The 17,736-nt window shown below is 39.7% G+C and overlaps 2 protein-coding genes across 2 annotated transcripts; both read left to right on the forward strand.

The window, feature by feature from the left end:
- The first annotated feature begins 1,036 nt into the window (after positions 1–1,036).
- LOC101891530 (WD repeat-containing protein 19) lies at positions 1,037–6,743 on the forward strand. Its single transcript, XM_020036957.2, has 10 exons — positions 1,037–1,521; positions 1,588–2,310; positions 2,372–2,615; positions 2,680–3,045; positions 3,117–3,693; positions 3,761–4,043; positions 4,123–4,297; positions 4,360–5,443; positions 5,515–5,884; positions 5,945–6,743. The coding sequence occupies exons 1-10, from the start codon at positions 1,289–1,291 to the stop codon at positions 6,048–6,050; spliced, it is 4,161 nt and encodes a 1,386-aa protein (XP_019892516.2). The 5' UTR covers positions 1,037–1,288; the 3' UTR covers positions 6,051–6,743.
- Positions 6,744–7,857: 1,114 nt separating this feature from the next.
- LOC101891352 (leucine-rich repeats and immunoglobulin-like domains protein 3) lies at positions 7,858–17,236 on the forward strand. Its single transcript, XM_005184075.4, has 9 exons — positions 7,858–8,127; positions 10,995–12,113; positions 12,176–12,247; positions 12,310–12,519; positions 12,581–12,724; positions 12,786–13,630; positions 13,693–14,079; positions 14,149–14,430; positions 14,551–17,236. Exons 2-9 carry the CDS (start codon positions 11,194–11,196, stop codon positions 15,810–15,812), a joined length of 4,122 nt encoding a protein of 1,373 aa, XP_005184132.2. The 5' UTR covers positions 7,858–8,127; positions 10,995–11,193; the 3' UTR covers positions 15,813–17,236.
- The last annotated feature ends 500 nt before the right edge of the window (positions 17,237–17,736 follow it).

Here is a 17,736-nt window from a genome sequence, read left to right on the forward strand (position 1 = left end):
TTTTGATTGGAATGATTTTATCTTAATATTACTTTGTTTTGTGCTGTTTCGTTTCCAATGTTGCGTCATCCAACAGAGTACATTTCAGTTTTGTTTTTGTTTCCACTCATCTACACAAACAGTCAAAAATAGCTAACTTGTCCCCTTATCTTAATATCGGTTTTGTTTGGTTTCGTACTTCGAAAAAATACAAAACGAAAGGATTGCAAACGTTTGATGAAGCTTAGTTTCGTACGCTGCTGTTGCATATGGAGGAGCACTTTCACCTAGCACATTCACCATATCTTAGGATTTTCTTGTCCCGATAAACCTTTATTATGTTAATATTTAATGACGCAAATCGCATTTCTAATTTTTCCATTGTAAAAAAAAAATTGCGGATGCGTCTTTCTTTGAACGCCTGTTTCTATATGAAGGAGTTGCCAGATGGAAACAAAATTTAACATGTGTTCATAACAGAGATGGAAATTTCCCAAACACTTAATTTTTTCTGCTTATACCCCGCTTTTTGTACAGGCAAAGAAGTTTCCGAACTGCCCTCGTACTCGTCTACCATGCGCGACACTTCTTTTATCTTCCTTGGGGCTACAAAGTAGAAGTTTGGCATCTTGGAGAGGGGGTGAGTCACTTCCAAATCGTTGCAGGGTAGAAAACTGCGAATAAAATATATTAATATATATTTCCTGCGATCAATATGTTTATATGTTTACCCTCTAAAGGTCATGAAGCATGCATTCTGTATCAATTATATTTGGTACGAGCGGTCGCTGGTGGTCGAGTAAAATTGGAAAATCGAAAAACAAAAGGGTTAACAAAATGCAAACTTTGCGAAAAAAAAAAAAAAACAAAATCGACGAGTTTGTCTTCCAAAACAATGGCTTCTGCAAGCTACCCATTCTCGGTGAGTGTTGAGACTCTATCAACAATCAGCTGTGTAAAAACTAGCTTTGGCACTTGCGCTTTGTTGTGGTCAAATAAGTGTTTTCTACCTTGAGCTGAGAGCTTGTGCGAGGGATTTTGTTTGACACCATTTACAACAACATTCCTTTTTTATGATGTTTGTTCCGGAAAAATTAATGTACCGACACGAAAAATAACATCTAATCGTGGTATCAATTCTTTTGACATGAAGCTATAGTCTGCCCGCTGGACCGTTGTTATGGAAACCAATGGGCATTTTGCAGTACAGAATGAATAGATAGAATTAAGGACTTTATTTTCGGGCAGTAAGCATTTTGTGGAATACTCCGGACGATGACTGAACCGAGGAGAGTTTAAGAGGAACTAAATGGTCTCGGAGCACAACGACAAGTCGATTAGAATTAAGCTTAAAAGAAAACCCATTGAAAGAATGTCTTTCGAAAAAGTCCTTTACAAATATGAGGAACCCCACGGACCGGGCGATGTCTATTTTATATGGCAGAAGACTCACGGTTCGTATTTAGCTACCACCGGCAATGACGGATCTGTAGCGATATTCAATCGCCAGGGTCAAGTTTTGGAAAGAATAATACTCTCGGGGTAAGTGAGAAATAAATCATCATAATCACCCACTTTAATCATAATGGAATGTACTGGTTGGTTTAGGCTGTGCTCGGGATTTGCTTGGGACAACGATGGCGAATTATTGGGCATAATTACGGCTACTTCGCCGACTATCACTATCTGGAATGCAAATACATTGCAAAAGGTTGCAATTGAGTCTGGCCTGAGGGATCCCTTGTCATGCGTGGTGTGGTCAAAGCAGGATCAAATATTGGCAGTTGGAACGGCTCGAGGCAATTTGGCCATTTACAACCATAAAACTGGAAAAAGGATACCCGTTCTGGGGAAACACTCAAAGCGAATTACATGCGGCGCCTGGTCTGCCCAGAATCTTCTGGCACTGGGCTCGGACGATAAAACCTTCTCTTTAAGCAACGAGGAAGGAGATTCCGTTCGGGTCGTCCAACTGCGTGACGTCCCGAGTGACATGTATTTCGCAGAAATGGCCAATGATGACCGCATAAGCGGCGACAATGCAATTAGCATGATAATTGGCAAAAGGACTCTGTATCTTTACTATTTACCAGAACCTGACTCGCCCACCGAATTGGGATTTCAAAGTCGTTATGGCTCCTTGCTGCAGCATAAATGGTTCGGAGATGGATATATTCTATTGGGCTTCTCCAATGGTCACGTTGTCGCGATATCAACGCACCCCAAAGACATTGGGCAAGAACTGTGGCAGGTGAAGAACCATAAAGAACTATTGACGGGTCTATCCTACTGCCCGGCCTTGGAAATTGTTGCCTCATGCGGAGATGATAAGTAAAGAGTTGCACAAACCAAACTGCAAGCTTTCCACCATATTGAATTTTATTTATTTCAGCATAAAAATTCACTCGATCACGAATCTGCACGAAACGGAGAAAATTATTACGGTGCCTGACCATTCGGGTGTTCAAATGATAGACTGGTCTGCTGACGGGCAGCTATTGGCAATAACAACAGTGACCGGTTCTATATACATTTACGTTACAAAGTTGCCCTGCAAATATGCTGTCTCCGCTCCGCGAATTGCGATACTGAGTAGTCTGGCAGAGGTTTCAATTTATGTGTATTCGCCAGAGAAGGTTTGTGCTTTGTAAAAACTGCACTTACATCACGGCTCATCCAATAAAAATTACCTTTTTGCAGTCAAAATCGATTCCCTATCGACAGGCATTGGAAATGGAACCTCAATTCTTAGCTCTAGGCCCATACCATTTGGCGGTGGGAGTTGACAAGCATGTGTGGTTTTATGACCTGGGCAAGACGCTCGGAGACAAGCCAGAACCTTTAAGTGAACGAGATTTTTCACAATCCATACAAGATATCCGACTGAATGCGGACTATTGCGCCATATACAGTCGGCCCCAGCTAGTCCTGCAGGCCATCGTAGCCGACAACCCTAATGTCAAAGATAAACTAATGCAAACATTTCCGGCAGCTGTACCCACCCTCAACGATACAGTAATAACTTGCTTCTGCCTAACACAAGAATATTTGATATTTGCCACTGACGTAAGTACATAAATATATTAGGAAATGTCATAATAAGTTCGGTTACCTCATTCAAAAATCGCCTCCTACAGATTGGTCACCTCATTTACTTTTCTTTGGAGAAGTGGGAAGTGTGTACAACATTTCGACACAACATGGGCATTACGAAACTGTTCACCGACTCGGAGGGTACCAAGTTAATATTCATGGATGACCACGCACAAGGTTATGTTTTTTTGCCAGCCTTCGAAGAAGCAATCGTCATAGCGGACTTTCCGAAAAAATGTGAGCTTTGTTTGTGGGATTTGGCAAGCCCGAACCACTTTATTACGTACAGCGAAAGAAATGTTGACACACATGTCTTTGTGCGCTATTCTGTCAACGGCAGACATACACTGAAAGCAGGTGAAACGAAACTGAACCCATCACAAATTCCCTTAATGCTGTGCGATGGCGATCTGGTATTGTACATAGACGGTGGGCAGTACGCAACACAGACCCTATCAACCCATGTTGTAATTCCGGGATCTAGTCAAGCCAATAATTTAAAGAACCAATTGAATCTACGAAAGTACAACGAAGCATTCGACACCTGTGAAAAGATCAATTTAAAGGGAAGCTGGATGGAAATTGTCCAGCAAGCGTTGATGGACTTGGAGCCGACAATCGGTAGGCAATGCAATTTCTTTCAATCTGCATAATAAGTCAAGTAACGACGCTAGTTTTTTATTCATAGCCTTGAGAGCATGTCGTCGAGCTGGCAACGTCGGCATGGTAAGTGTGTTGGAGGACATCCGCTACCTAGAGGATGTCAACTTGGTTAGCGGTTTTTGTTGCATGTTGCTGCAAAAATACGAAGAAGCCAAAGCATTCTTGCTAAAGGGATCATATACCAAAGATGCATTAGATATCTGCAGGGACATGCTGCAATGGGAGCAAGCTTTATTATTGGCTCATAAATACGAGCCGGATCAAGTGCCGTTTATCGCAAGAGAATACGCCCAGCAATTAGAGTTTAAGTATGACCAATCATTTGATGTATCCCCTCCCTCCATTCTTCAGGCTAACTTGTTGGTTTTTTCTCCCCCTATTTACCAGTGGCAATTACACAGATGCTCTGTACAACTATGAAAAGGCATTCAAGGAAGATTTGTTGGATACTGGGGACATTCAACAGCTGATTAACAGCTCACCCGAGTATGAAGATCACATACGCTTGTGCAAAATGGGTATTGCCCGGACGTCTATAAGAGCAGGCGATTTCCGAAGAGGCGTAATTATACAAACGTAAACCAATTGAAAAATCCTAAATGTGAAACTTGGAACCTTTTTCAGATTCAGTATGCGGTTGAACTAAACGACAAACAGCTGTTGTTCGATTGCGCTGAACTGCTGGCCACCGTGGGTCACATTACCGAGGCAGCCGGGTTATATGAACGCGGTGGTTACTATGATGAGGCGTGCGCTCACTATATTTCCCTCAAGATGTGGAATAAAATAGCTAACATTTTGCCGAATGTGAAGTCGACGAAGTTGCATGGTCTCTATGCCAAAGCCAAAGAGTCGGATGGCCAATTTGAAGATGCTATCCGAAGTTATAGAGTAGCAGGCGATTTGGAGGCGTGTGTACGAATATACTTGGATCACCTTTGTGATCCACATTCTGCCTCAGAAATTGTAACAGAGTCCAGATCTATGGAAAGTGCAAAGTTATTGGCGAAATTTTACCAAAAAATTGGTGACATGGATCAGGCATTGCAATTCCTCGTATTATGTGGGTGTGTAGAAGAGGCATTCTCTCTTGCCCAGAGGCACAACAAACTCAAGAGGCATGGCGAGCTGCTGGAGAGGTATGAAAATGCAAAGTCAAGCGATTATTTGGCCCTTGCCCAGTACTTTGAAGGGGAGAAGTATACACTGTTAGCTGGAAAGTATTACTTTCTTGCACGAGAGTTTTCTAAAGCCCTGCGATTCCTTCTCAAAGCATCTGCATTTTCTAATGAGGAATCCCAAGCCCTGTCTATGGCTATTGATTGCGTTGCTACCTCGAACAATGAACAATTGTCTGCTCAGCTGATTGAGTTTTTGCTGGGCGAAGTCGACGGGTCTCCGAAAGATCCAAGATATCTCTTCAGATTGTACATGGCCAGGCGACACTACAAAGATGCTGCAAAGACAGCAGTTATCATTGCGAATCAGGAGCAGATCTCAGGCAATTACAAACTGGCACGAGACCTTTTGTACTCCATGTACCAGGAATTAAGGCGAAACAATCTTTCAGTCACGGCCGAGATGAGGCATAACCTGATATTGCTACATCGGTATGCCTTAGTGCGTATACATGTAAAGCTGGGAAATCATTTATTGGCAGCCAAACTGCTGGTCCAGGTGGCCGCTAATATATCACAATTCCCGGAACGTGAGTACAAAAGAAAACACCACCCCCTTTCTTCTTCTGTAGGAATGAATTAAATTCTCGTTCACTTCCAGATGTTATTCCCATAATCACATCGACTGTGATTGAATGCCATCGATCTGGTTTGAAAAAGTCAGCTTTCATGTATGCGTCCATGCTCATGAGACCCGAGTATAGAAACAACATTGACGCTCGTTATGCAAAGAAAATCGAATCGATTGTACGCAAAGCCCCAAAGGGAGTCAAGAATTTCCGAGACGAAATAGACGACGAAACTATGGAGTGTCCAGTCTGTGATGCCAATTTGCCGAATATGGAAGTTAATTGCTTTAGTTGCAAAACGATTCTACCAATTTGTATAGCGACTGGCCAACACATAACTAAACAGCACATGACATCGTGTCCGTCTTGCGATTTCCCGTGCTTCAGAGCCGAAATGGAAAAGTATATCATCATTCATATACATAAAGCAATTGTATTCAATATTTTCTTTATATATCTTAGCATATTGTCTGAGCTAAATGAATGTCCGATGTGTGGTGAAAATGTAGCTCCCGAGAAGCTGTTGGATGTGGAGGACATTCGCCCGTACATATTACCGTCGACATAATCCCCAAGCATTGTGATGTCGAGCAAAACTTGGGTATATTGGATGTTCAAAAGTAATAATTGTATAAAATAGAGGCCGATGGCGTAGTATTTAATTCGAATAATAGAAACAATTATAGAGAACCAAAACGATGGGTTTTACTTATACTACCCCTGCAATCGATATTTAGAATTGTTAATATTTTAGAAGTATCTGACATTTAATTGCTTTCATTCGAATTCGAACTACTCTCATTGCAATTATTTAATTAATTCAATATGTAGAAATTTGTAAACATTTCTTCGAGTTAAGTGAATTTAGCAATGTATACATCACCCCCTCCCCCAAAGCGGCAGTCATGGGACGATCGCCATGAAATGTTCTTTAATAAAATGGCCCAAGAACATATATTTCTCTATCAAACGCTAAATTTTGAAATAGATTAGAGTTTAGAAGAGGATAGAAGCCCATAATCTTGAAAAGTCCTCAGATAATGAAAGGCGGATAAATGGAACCACATCGACTGCGACCTTCATTCAGAAATCGGAAAAAAAACTCAATATGTGAACGCGGGAATCATTAATAGCTATAAGTTTCCAACACCGTTTCGAATTTCCACTAGCATGATGGGCGTATATACAGGTCAATTGTCAAGAAATTTTCAATAGCAAAAATAGACAATGATTGAAATACACGAAATGCTTTATTTAACTACTTTTGGAAGTTCTTTTATATGGGGCCATGCTTGTGTTGAATATGTTTTGAGCGATGTTAAAGAATCAAAAACTTAAGAATATAGCTGATTCGGGAGGAAGGTTAAAGTTGAAAAACAGGGAGTGGGTTATGCGCAAACGTAGACAAATAAAGATTATATATTGTAGCAATTCAAAATTAAAGAACGTTGATATTTGGAATAATTCACAAACAAAAAATCAATTCATATCTCAATACCATCTTTTGTGACAGTTAAAAAGAGTATAAACTCACCCCTCAAGGAACATTGTAATGTGTAAAAAAAATAAACTTTCCTTATAATTAATGAATTTGAGCCATGGTTTCATGTCTATGTTCTCCATTTTGCTGCAATATATCTAAACGTCAATCTAAATCCAAAAAAAAAAACAACGAAATAAGCCATCCTTGTGGATTTAAGATAGAAGCCATTGATTCGCTGTAAATACGAAGATTTTCCAACTTGAAACTCGAAGCCAACGATTATTTCGGGCCTGTTTATGTGTGTCGAAAGAAACTGAATGCGAATAAGAACCATCAATTCTATTTGTGTTTTTTAAGTTTTTTTTTTCAATTGAATACAAATTAAGAATTTTAAAACCCTCATTGAGTTGGTGTTTCTCTTTCACGTTCAGGTTCTTTCGTCACGCAAAAGCTAGTGTTTTCATTAAACAACAAAACAATGTTAAATACTTCATTATTTACTTACCTAATTGCATATGATACAATGCCCATTTGTTGAGATTTCAAAATGTTGATAAAAAACGAGAATTTTTAAGAAACCCCTAACCACGATATCCACTTTTAGAATATTTGCTTCAAACGTTTGAATTACCGAATGATTCTCGGTATTTTTTACCGTTAATCAGGCTGTATCATTTTGCATTCCAGCATCCATCCATATTGGCAGCAGTGTTCTTTTGAATTCCGTCCCCATTCATATTTGCAGCAGAGTTTCTTGGATTCTCTCATTCTCCGCCGACACCATCGATAAACGATATAGAAAAATAAATCCATGCTATCGATAGTGTCATGTATTGTTTGCCAGCTCTAGTAAGAATTGTCGTTGTTGTGTGTTAATCAAAGAAAAAAATAAAGGAAAATAATTGACAAATAAACGAAAGAAAATACAATAAAAAAGCATTGCATTATTGAGAGTGCTTAAAGTTTGATATCAATAATTTTGATGTATATTGAATGATATATTTCTCGTTTTATGTGGCATCAATTGCGCACACATTAAAAACAGATTCTTCTTTAGAATAGAAATAGAGAAATAGAAAACAGTGTGTGTATGTGTGCTGCGCTTGAATGTGTTAGGTTGTGAAGTATATGAAAAAAAGAATATTAGAAGAAAAGTCAAATGGTAAGTATAAATATTTTATATTTGTTTGTTGGTCAACAAGCAGAGGAAGTGTACGCGCCAATAAAGGTAAACATCTAGGGGAGAGATGACATACCTCGGTACTTGAATAAAAGACATCGTCGTCCAAACGGGCCTTCTAAGAGCTCTGTCCTATGAACGCAGTTGCAAAACATATTACTTCCGCCTTTACCGCCCATACTACCCCTTAGCGTAGACGTCAAAATAACCAAGGAAGATACATACTCTCGGTTGTTGCATCATTTGCATGCAGTCGGTCTACACTGTGTTTTCCTTTAAATGCACCTCCCATGGTTTTGTTCCAATCGTTTTAAATGGTGAAGTGCCGACACCACTCACTCACCGCTAAGTTTTACGTGTTTTGGTTGTGAGGGGACGATTTTCGAGAAACAGTTGCAAAAGTTGAAGATTTTTTTGAGGGCAAAGGAGCACAGAATAAAAATTTTGGGAACTTGATAGTCCAGATTATTATTGACATGCTTCGAATTACATATGGAATTCTCCAAATTTCAAAGGAAATGTCACGAATAACAGTAGTTTCATAATTACCTTGGTAATGGGTAATAGGACCAGTTTTTGCGACAAAATAATGAAAGCAAATTTTGTACTCTTAACAATGGGGGCTTTTAATTGGACTTGAAGAACTGTTCCAAGTTCCAAGAAGGGAATGGTGTTAAAAATGGCAGCAAAAAACTTAATCCCAGTAGAGAATTCAGGCGAAATTGATGTGCTACTGTGTTAATGGGTAGGGATTATTATATCCGACTTAGGAAATGGGACTACCATTATTCTCGTTACACGTTAATAATGTTGCAGCCATCTTTGTATGTCGATTAAAAACGAAAAGATATATTTTTAATTTGAAAATCAAATTTGGCAAATTTGGATCATGTTTGCATCAATGTTTTTCTTTCGCATTTGTCTTGTGCATCGACGTACAGTATCGGGGCCCATAATAAACTCGAATAGGAATATGTTTCAACAAATTTATTGTTAAGCTTTACACATATAACACATATACATATGTTACGTGCATATGGTAGAACAATATTGCACAAAGGTGTCAGATGAGAAACACTTGGTTTTCATAACGACATATTTGTGTGTGTGCCTGAGTTTGGGCCTGCCCTATACAGCAGTATTGCTATTAGTGTTGGTCTGGCTTTGTGCTTCTTCGCTATTGGGATGTTTCCAGGTAGTTGATGTTCATTCTCAACACTCAAAACAATCCTCGCAAAGGTGTGAAGTATATCTGTGTTGTTCTATGTATTTTATTGTCGGTCGTTTTGTTGTAGCGCTATTGTTGTGCCGAGCAACGTCTGCGGCTTAAAGACGGTTGGTCTGTACAACACCAACCAGCTACAATGTACGATGCTGTTTACGGTTCTTGTATTTAAACTCGTTTACCATTAATCTTGATTTCGTTTCATGACGCGAAGGTTGTGCTGTTTCATTGAAACATACTATTTCCAGCTTGCCTACCTATGGACAATTAGCTGCATGTCGAAAGAAAATAAATGCGAAGGAACAACACCAATGCTATGTGTTTTCCAAATTTTAAATTAAATCTGCGGGAGAACCTCTTCCTCATAAGCAAAGTTTTTGGAGGCTTTCAATGACAACTTGATCGTCAATAATTGACCTGCACGACGATTTTTGCGACTATGAAGAACATAAGTTAGAACGCTCGCGCGCGCACACACACATACATCAGGTCCACAGAATTTCTTTTCCGTGCGGCGTTGACATGCCGGGTTTGTTTCTCAATAATTGCATTTATTGTACGTTTAAAGTACAAGCGTTCATAAAGAAATCCAAAAGAAAGAATAAAAGAACCACAACTAATATCTAGCATTGTTATTGTTAAATGCCCAACATACCTCATAAAGCTGTGGTCATGGTCACAAGCTATGGAAAGGGGCTATAGCAATGCGACACAGAAAGAAGATGGTTGCTTCATTCAAATGCCATATGTGCTTGTGAAACTTTCCTAGCATATAGTCGTTGGTAACACATTGATAAACATGAATATTTGTGCGTTCAATCTGAAAAGCAAGTAAGAAATATGAATACAATTGTGCGCGAAAATGTTGCAAAATTAACGACTTTGATCTACAAATATGAACAAATTTCTTTTAGTGTGCCCTTTCCGCAATCCCAGTTACATATTTTAAAAGTTATGTACGGATGAAGAAACAAAAACGAAGCCCCAGTTGCTGCTCTTTTTAATCTGAAGAACAGTAAAAAGTCAAGGGTCTGGAATCTTGACGACGAGGCGAGGGAGCTGGCGATGAAAAAATTAAATATAGACATAACTAAATTTGTTTCGCTTCATTGTTTGTTTTTTTTTTTATGTGCAAACAAATCTGGCAGGATTACAAGTTCATGGCTATCAGGATCGCCGATACCTTTCTTTATCTAAAAGAGTTCTACATTAAAAAGTTCGACGTTTAAATGTATATTGAACTTAAAGTCACAGCATTGGATGTCCTAATCTATCGACACTAATCCTTTAACTTGCGGTTTCCAATAACACAATTCCGCTTCTTATTTTTGCAATGTTGTTTGAAAATTAAATCACTCTACCTTCTTTGTAGTATATGTTTGAGAAAATAATCGAATGGATTGTGGATAGAAATAGGTTTAGCCCATCATTGCCTACCAAAAGGACAAGCAACCTTTGTCGTTTTTTGAAACCACCTCTACGTTTCGGTTAGCTAATTAATATTTGAATTGGGGGTTTTAATTTTTTAATTGCATTTCAATGTTTCAGAACTAGTGAGCCCATTTGTTTTGCCTTACTCTGGACAAATTATTTGAAATGCATTTTAATGCTATTCCTCTTTTAGGCGGATATTATAAACATTGGAATGATCTCCGTAACAGTTCGTAACCAGGCGTCATAAGCATATGCCTGAAGAAATCTATCATTCAAGGATGCCAGTACCCAGAATTAATGAAAAAAATGTGGATAATGATTGAGTGATAATTTTTGTTTTTGTAATAACAAAAAAAGCAACAAATCGCCAACGGCGATCGGACTAAATTATGTTCGGACTTACAATGTCACAATGCAATGATGATGAGTTGCAAATGCAACGGAAGTACAAACAGCGACAACAGCAGTTGTTCCAGTCTTACAAACACTGTAAGCGACGAAGGAAGAACCGTTCAACGACTTCGTTATCCCGTAGTATCACACTTCGGCCGATTATGTGGTCACTAGGTCAAAGATGCTGTTCGTACGAAGATTGTACACAATCAACGATAGGTTTAAAACGACCTCAGGTCTATTGGTGGATGTGGCTGTGTAGGTGTCAACAATTCCCTCTACTCGTGCTGGCATTAGTTATGGTCATGACATGCTTTCCAGCTACCTTTAAACTTTCAGAGGCAGCTGCCGTTGCCGACAGCAGTACAAGCATTGGCGAGCCACTAATGAAATCATATCGCAGTATATCGACTTTGAGTGCTGTTCCAAATCCTTCCTTGGCATCGTCATCGGAATCATTTTCACCCAAGCAACAGCGTGAATTGCAACAACAACAGTTGTTTTCTCTGCTGAAGCTGGACAATATATCGAAATCGGGTTTTATGGCAGAACCTGAGTCGTCAGTGCCCAACAAACACTTTGATGCTACCGACCTTCGTCATCGGAACGGCGGAAATGTTAATCACCACAGTGGCGAAGAAAACGGGAATGAGTCCGAATTTTTGACTCTGAAACGTTCGGCTGCCACACTCTTGGAAACTACTGGCTATGTTTCCGACGATGGTCAACAATATGAGAAGGTGGGGAGGGCTCTTGCTGCAGCAGCAGTCGCAAATGCTCCTAATGTCCAGCAGTCGCCTATTGCCAACAACAATGTAGACTGCCCCAAAGAATGCAAGTGTCTGAATGACTACTTTGACTGTGGAAAAAAACATTTAGACCGTATTCCGACGTTGCCAAACTACGTCCAAGTCATGTAAGAATCCCATTTCATAGTTCCTTTACTTCGAAAACTAAATTGATCATTTTTTATCGCAGCGACCTGCTGGGCAATAAACTGAACGATACATCGGTTTTGCAAATACGCAACTTACCAGACTTGAATAAACTGTGAGTGGTGATGCAAATCCCGAAAGATATTATTTTAGACTAATTTGTGTCCAATCGTTTAGAGTTCTAAAGCGCAACCAATTGGAAACGATGCCAGTATTTGTGGGCCTCACCTCACTAAAGCAGCTAAGTTTGGCCCATAATCGTATACAAAGGATCTCTTCTGAGTCGCTTGCTGCTTTGCCGAAGCTGAAATCTCTGGATTTGTCGAAGAACTACCTGCATGCCATCGAGTCGGATTACTTTCCAAGCCCAAACCGTCTGCTTCACTTGTAATTTAGTCTTAGATCATTTGCTATCGGACATAGATCAATGCTTTACTCTATTTTTCAGAATACTTAATGGCAATGAAATTTCCAGCATAGGAGAGAATGCATTTGAGAATCTTTCAAATCTGCAGGATATTGAACTAAATAACAATCACTTGACTACGCTGCCCGGTGGTGTATTTAAAAGTATGGGTAAATTGCGCAAACTGTGAGTATCGTAGTTGGGCTTATCGGCCAATGCATGTCTCTAATGAAGTTTGTCTTCGTAGATCTTTGAACAATAATCAGTTGGAAATCAATTGGTCAACTTTCCGAGGACTGACGTCGTTACAAAAGCTTTTTCTGAAATCAAACAATATTCGAATACTTCAGGATGGTGTATTCCATGTTATGCAATCGATAGAAACTATTGAGCTGGATCACAATGGCATAAGCTCTTTAAGTCGCCAGGGCTTGTTCAATTTGACGAAACTGCGTCACTTGAGTCTGTCAAACAATTCCATATCTCGTATCGAAGTGGACACCTGGGAGTTCACTCAATCACTAATGAGTCTGGATTTGTCCTATAATAATATAAGCGAGTTCAAGCCGCAGCACTTGGAGTGTCTGCAACGTCTAAAATATTTGAATTTGGCTCATAACAAAATACAGTATTTAATGGAGAATACATTCGACTGCGTTAAAAATTTGGAGGACTTGAACTTGAGACGCAACAAACTGTCATGGATAATAGAGGATCCGGGCGCAGGACCACCATTCAAATCGTTGCGTAAACTTAAAAAATTGGACCTGTACGGAAACAATTTAAAGCAAATCAACAGCAAGTCATTGAGTGGCCTTTCTAGTTTAGAATCCCTGAATCTGGGAGGGAACGCCTTAGCCTCGATACAAATGGCTGCCTTCGATCACCTGACGCACCTTCAAAAGCTGACATTCAAATCCCTCAATTTCATTTGTGACTGCGAAATTGTGGGATTCAAACGTTGGCTTACGAAACACTTGCAAGCAACTGCCCAGCAGACGACAGCGCCGTCTTCGCAAGCGGTTTGTGGCTACCCCGAACACCTGCTTGATCGAGAATTATTGTCGTTGCAGCAGAACGAATTAATATGCGGTAAGAACTAGAAATAAGCTGACAAATTGCAACTAAAAAAACCTTGAAATAATTGATCCTAGGTGAAACCCCAAAACCAAAAATATCCCACGAGCCTTCAAATCAGTTGGCCGTAAAGGGAGCTAACATCACAATGGAATGTCGGGCTACTTCCCCCAGAGCAGCATCTTTTTCTGCGACGGATGAGCTAAAGATAAAGTGGCGACACGACAACCGCAATGTAAAGGAAAAAGATCGTAGTTTGTCGCTCGTCAGCCCGTCTTTGGGAACTGCTTCGTATGCCACCACAGACACGCAGATTTACAATGATCCATCTAACAATCACACCACAATAATTGGCTACTTACGTTTGTTCAATGTCACCTACGAATTGGCTGGCAAATATCAGTGCGTAGTATCTAATGCATTCGGAACAACATATTCGCAGAAATTTAAAATTTCCATTGGCAGTAAGTTTTACTATCCGAGTCAGGCAGGCGGTTTCTTATTTATTATTACCTGATGTATTTGTCTTATAGTTCATCCTTCGTTTCTGCAAATTCCATCAAATCTAACAATTGATTCCGGTGACACTGCCAGACTGGTTTGTTCCGCAACAGGCGATCCTACACCTGTAATTGCTTTGCAGAAATTTGGTGCGAGCGATTTCCCAGCCGCAACCGAACGACGTTTGCAGGTATTGAGGGAGGAGAATGCGTTCGTTATCACAAATGCAAAGACGACCGATAGTGGAATTTACACCTGTACTGCAGAGAGCCCTGCCGGTGAAATCAAAGTCAATGCAACGTTGTCTGTTAATGGTAAGTGTTCTAATGATGTACTTGTACATGGATATTGAGTCGGAGCTATAGAATAGAGGGTGCTTATCTTTATTTGAAGCTGATTGAACGTTAAATGTTTATTTTTTTTTTTAATTTTAGACAAACCGCAACCCTATATTCCCACCATTACTAAAGAAATAGCTGTGGGCAAATCAAGTGTTCTTGAGTGCCTAAGCGAATTTGCTTTCGAGCTTAATCAACCGCATCGTGAATGGTACAAGGACAATAAACCCTTTCACATAACGCCAACTTTTGACTCAGATCGATTCTATTTCACCGCTGAAAAGGAACTGTTGATTATAGTTAATACACAATCAGCTGACTCTGGACATTACCGTTGCGAAATCACTGACAATTCGAAAACCTACACTATGCAGATGGATCTAATAGTGGTCAAGGAGTATTTTAGTCAGCGCATCATTATCATTGGGGTGGTATTGGTCACGCTGACTTGTATAGTGGTGGGATCACTTGTAGTGTGGATCATTCTATTCTACCAGAAAAGAAAACTGTGCGCGGGCGCTGGACAACGAAATGGTCCCGGAAGCGGCTCCAGAGTAGCTGCCGCCCAAGACTCTATTTTAGATCAAACTCAAATGACCACACTCAATCGCACCTACATACGCTCCAATCGAGATCCATGCCAGCAGAGGCCCAGGAGCTTGGCAGCCTTGGAGTTGAACTCCGGTCGTTATCAATGCGATGACGACATCAATCAGTCGATGGTTGAACAACGAAGCTGTTTAATTGTCAGCACGACGCCAAATTACGCCAATCAACTTCTCATGCAACGTGGCATTCGAGATGGACGCAATGGTCAAAAGATTCTCAGAGACGATGAAGAGGATCTGACTTTGGAATACTTAGGCTTAAATACGTCACATGATACAGATGCGCAACAGGACCATTTGTCCAGTAAAGATTCGGGTACCGGTTCGGATGCAGCCAATAAACGCAGTTTGGAAGATTTTTCCGTAACCATAATGTCAGCCCACGCGTCGACACCCACAACAAGTGGATCGGTATTGAAGTCCAAACCAAAGACATCCCCAACCAAAACAGCAGCAGAGGACGAAAACGAAATCTTTAAGGCGGACACAAATGCGATTGACCAGCATGAAGATGGCGACGACATAATTGCTTCGCCAATGTTGGGTCTTTCATTGTATGCCATAGAAGCTAACAATACAACGTTTAACAACAATCGCTCGCCTAGCCACAATAAGGAGTTCATTCGAACCCCCAGCATGCAATCAATCAGTGATAATATGAACACAAGCGTTCCCCCGACTGAGAATTGCCTGGAGCCTCTAACAAGTTCCACCCAGCGCCACACCAACACCCACATGGTGGATATATGAATTGAGACATCCCTCCCCCAAAACAAAAAAAAAAAACTTCTGGAGTGATTAAATCCAGGAACCAAAAAGACTGTTCTTTAAAGATGTAATTCACGTTTCAACACACCTTAGTTGTAAGATTACCGACTCCTCGCAGTGTAAAGTAAAGGTATCACATTTTCATCCTTCAAAGAACGAACGGTGCAGCTACTAAACAATACCAATACCTATCCTGCCTGTCTGATTTCTGCGCAAGTCCCCCAGTCATCTTTTATATATTTTTGTGATATTATTTTTTTTAAGTCATTTTGTGCGTGTTTTATTCATATAATTTGATTTGGCAAAAATGTAAATACCACAACTGGCCGATCACTGAGCCACCCCCCACCACTTTATTTGCCACACAAGATTTACACTTGCCTGGTATCTGATAGCCAAGCAATCATAGACAAAATAATGCAAATCTTCCGGGTCTACATATTATTCCACATAGTCAAGCCGAAAAAGTCTGTATCATATACAGAAGATATCCAGTACAAACCACTAACGTTATTAAAAGCCAAGTTCAAAACTCATCCGTTATTAGAATACATTTAATTTAGCCTTTGATGGTTCCAGTGTGTTGCAAATGGTTTACCCCCCCCCCCCCCCCCCACTCAAGTTAAGCTTTAATTCCTACCAAACTTATAAGCCCTTCTTATGGTTGGGATTATGGGCACTTTCTGTCATGCAAAAACTAAATGAAAATGCTTAAAGGGACTGTCTGTCGCCTCAGGCCATTACGTAGCAACAGCAGGACTGCTATAGCCACCGCCACATCTGTCTCGTATCCGAAATATTCCGACAATACCAACCCTAAGGAGGGTGATGTAAATGTCATATCCGTTGTTGTTGCTTAAAACAAACGAAAGACCAATTCGACCGACAATTAAGCCAAAGAAGTTAATTAGCGAACGAAACTCTAATTTATAGATTTGTTGTACTGAAGATTTACGACGCCTGTGCCTACTCCAAAATGAATAACCTGCCTGCCTTAAAGTATACAATTCTATAATGCAATATTTGATATTGTCTACTGTGGGAATCCGGACCAGATCCCTAGATTCCCAAATGAAGTGTGAGACTCAAATTATATGTATATTCTGAAACTTGCCTTCTAGTGTAAAGACTAGCAGATAATTCCCTATTTATGAAAAACAAATGATATTAATATTATAATTACTATTTATATTTGTATGTAGTACATTAAATAAGAAGACATTCAAATATCAACAATGTCCCAATCTAGTTGTAGCAACTGTATCATTAGGAAATGTTAAATAATAATAATAAAAATAAACAAAAACTTAGCATTACGACCTCCCTCTATTTTATAATTTGTAACGCAACTTAATTGACTGTAAACATGTATTAAAAATCAATTAAACTATATTTATAAAACAAAATAGCAAATGTTGCATTTATTTGGCTTTGTTGTTGTTGTTGTTGTAGACATGTGGGATGGTTTGCGTTCTGCTAATCTGGTTCCAGCTCCAGGTGCCGAAATTCGGCTACTTTAATGGGCTGTAGCCAGAGATCTTCTGGAGTGAATTGGGTAGGCTTTAAACTTCGAATTGATCGATCGAGAGCCTCCAAATGTTTCCCATTTGTAAATGTGTTGTTTCCTGCCACATAAATTTTCCATAATTGTATGAATATTGGCATTTCTTCTGCTTAATATGTCGCCACCAGCAGTGTTATGGTAAAACCCAAAAGTCTATCAACGCGTTGCCGACTAGGGCTTTGGTTTTTTTCTTCAATAAATACATAATAATTGCTTTGATTTGATACATTTACATTGACATCCGAAACGAAGCCGATGCACATTTCGCTTGAGTAAAAAACTATGTTCAAAATACATGCTTCAAGCTTCTTGAAAATGTTAGTGACATTTCGAATACATGAT

This window comes from Musca domestica, unplaced genomic scaffold (genome assembly GCF_030504385.1).
Source record: "Musca domestica strain aabys unplaced genomic scaffold, Musca_domestica.polishedcontigs.V.1.1 141, whole genome shotgun sequence".
Lineage (NCBI taxonomy): Eukaryota > Metazoa > Arthropoda > Insecta > Diptera > Muscidae > Musca > Musca domestica.

Bases quoted from the DNA above. Each gene is read 5' to 3' on its own strand.
- LOC101891530 (XM_020036957.2), top strand. From the start codon at position 1,289: ATGGTCTCGGAGCACAACGACAAGTCGATTAGAATTAAGCTTAAAAGA. The intron at 3,046-3,116 runs GTAAGTACATAA...CGCCTCCTACAG, and splicing joins ATTTGATATTTGCCACTGAC to ATTGGTCACCTCATTTACTT. The intron at 3,694-3,760 runs GTAGGCAATGCA...TTTTATTCATAG, and splicing joins GGACTTGGAGCCGACAATCG to CCTTGAGAGCATGTCGTCGA.
- LOC101891352 (XM_005184075.4), top strand. From the start codon at position 11,194: ATGTTCGGACTTACAATGTCACAATGCAATGATGATGAGTTGCAAATG. The intron at 12,114-12,175 runs GTAAGAATCCCA...TTTTTATCGCAG, and splicing joins CCAAACTACGTCCAAGTCAT to CGACCTGCTGGGCAATAAAC. The intron at 14,080-14,148 runs GTAAGTTTTACT...TTTGTCTTATAG, and splicing joins ATTTAAAATTTCCATTGGCA to TTCATCCTTCGTTTCTGCAA.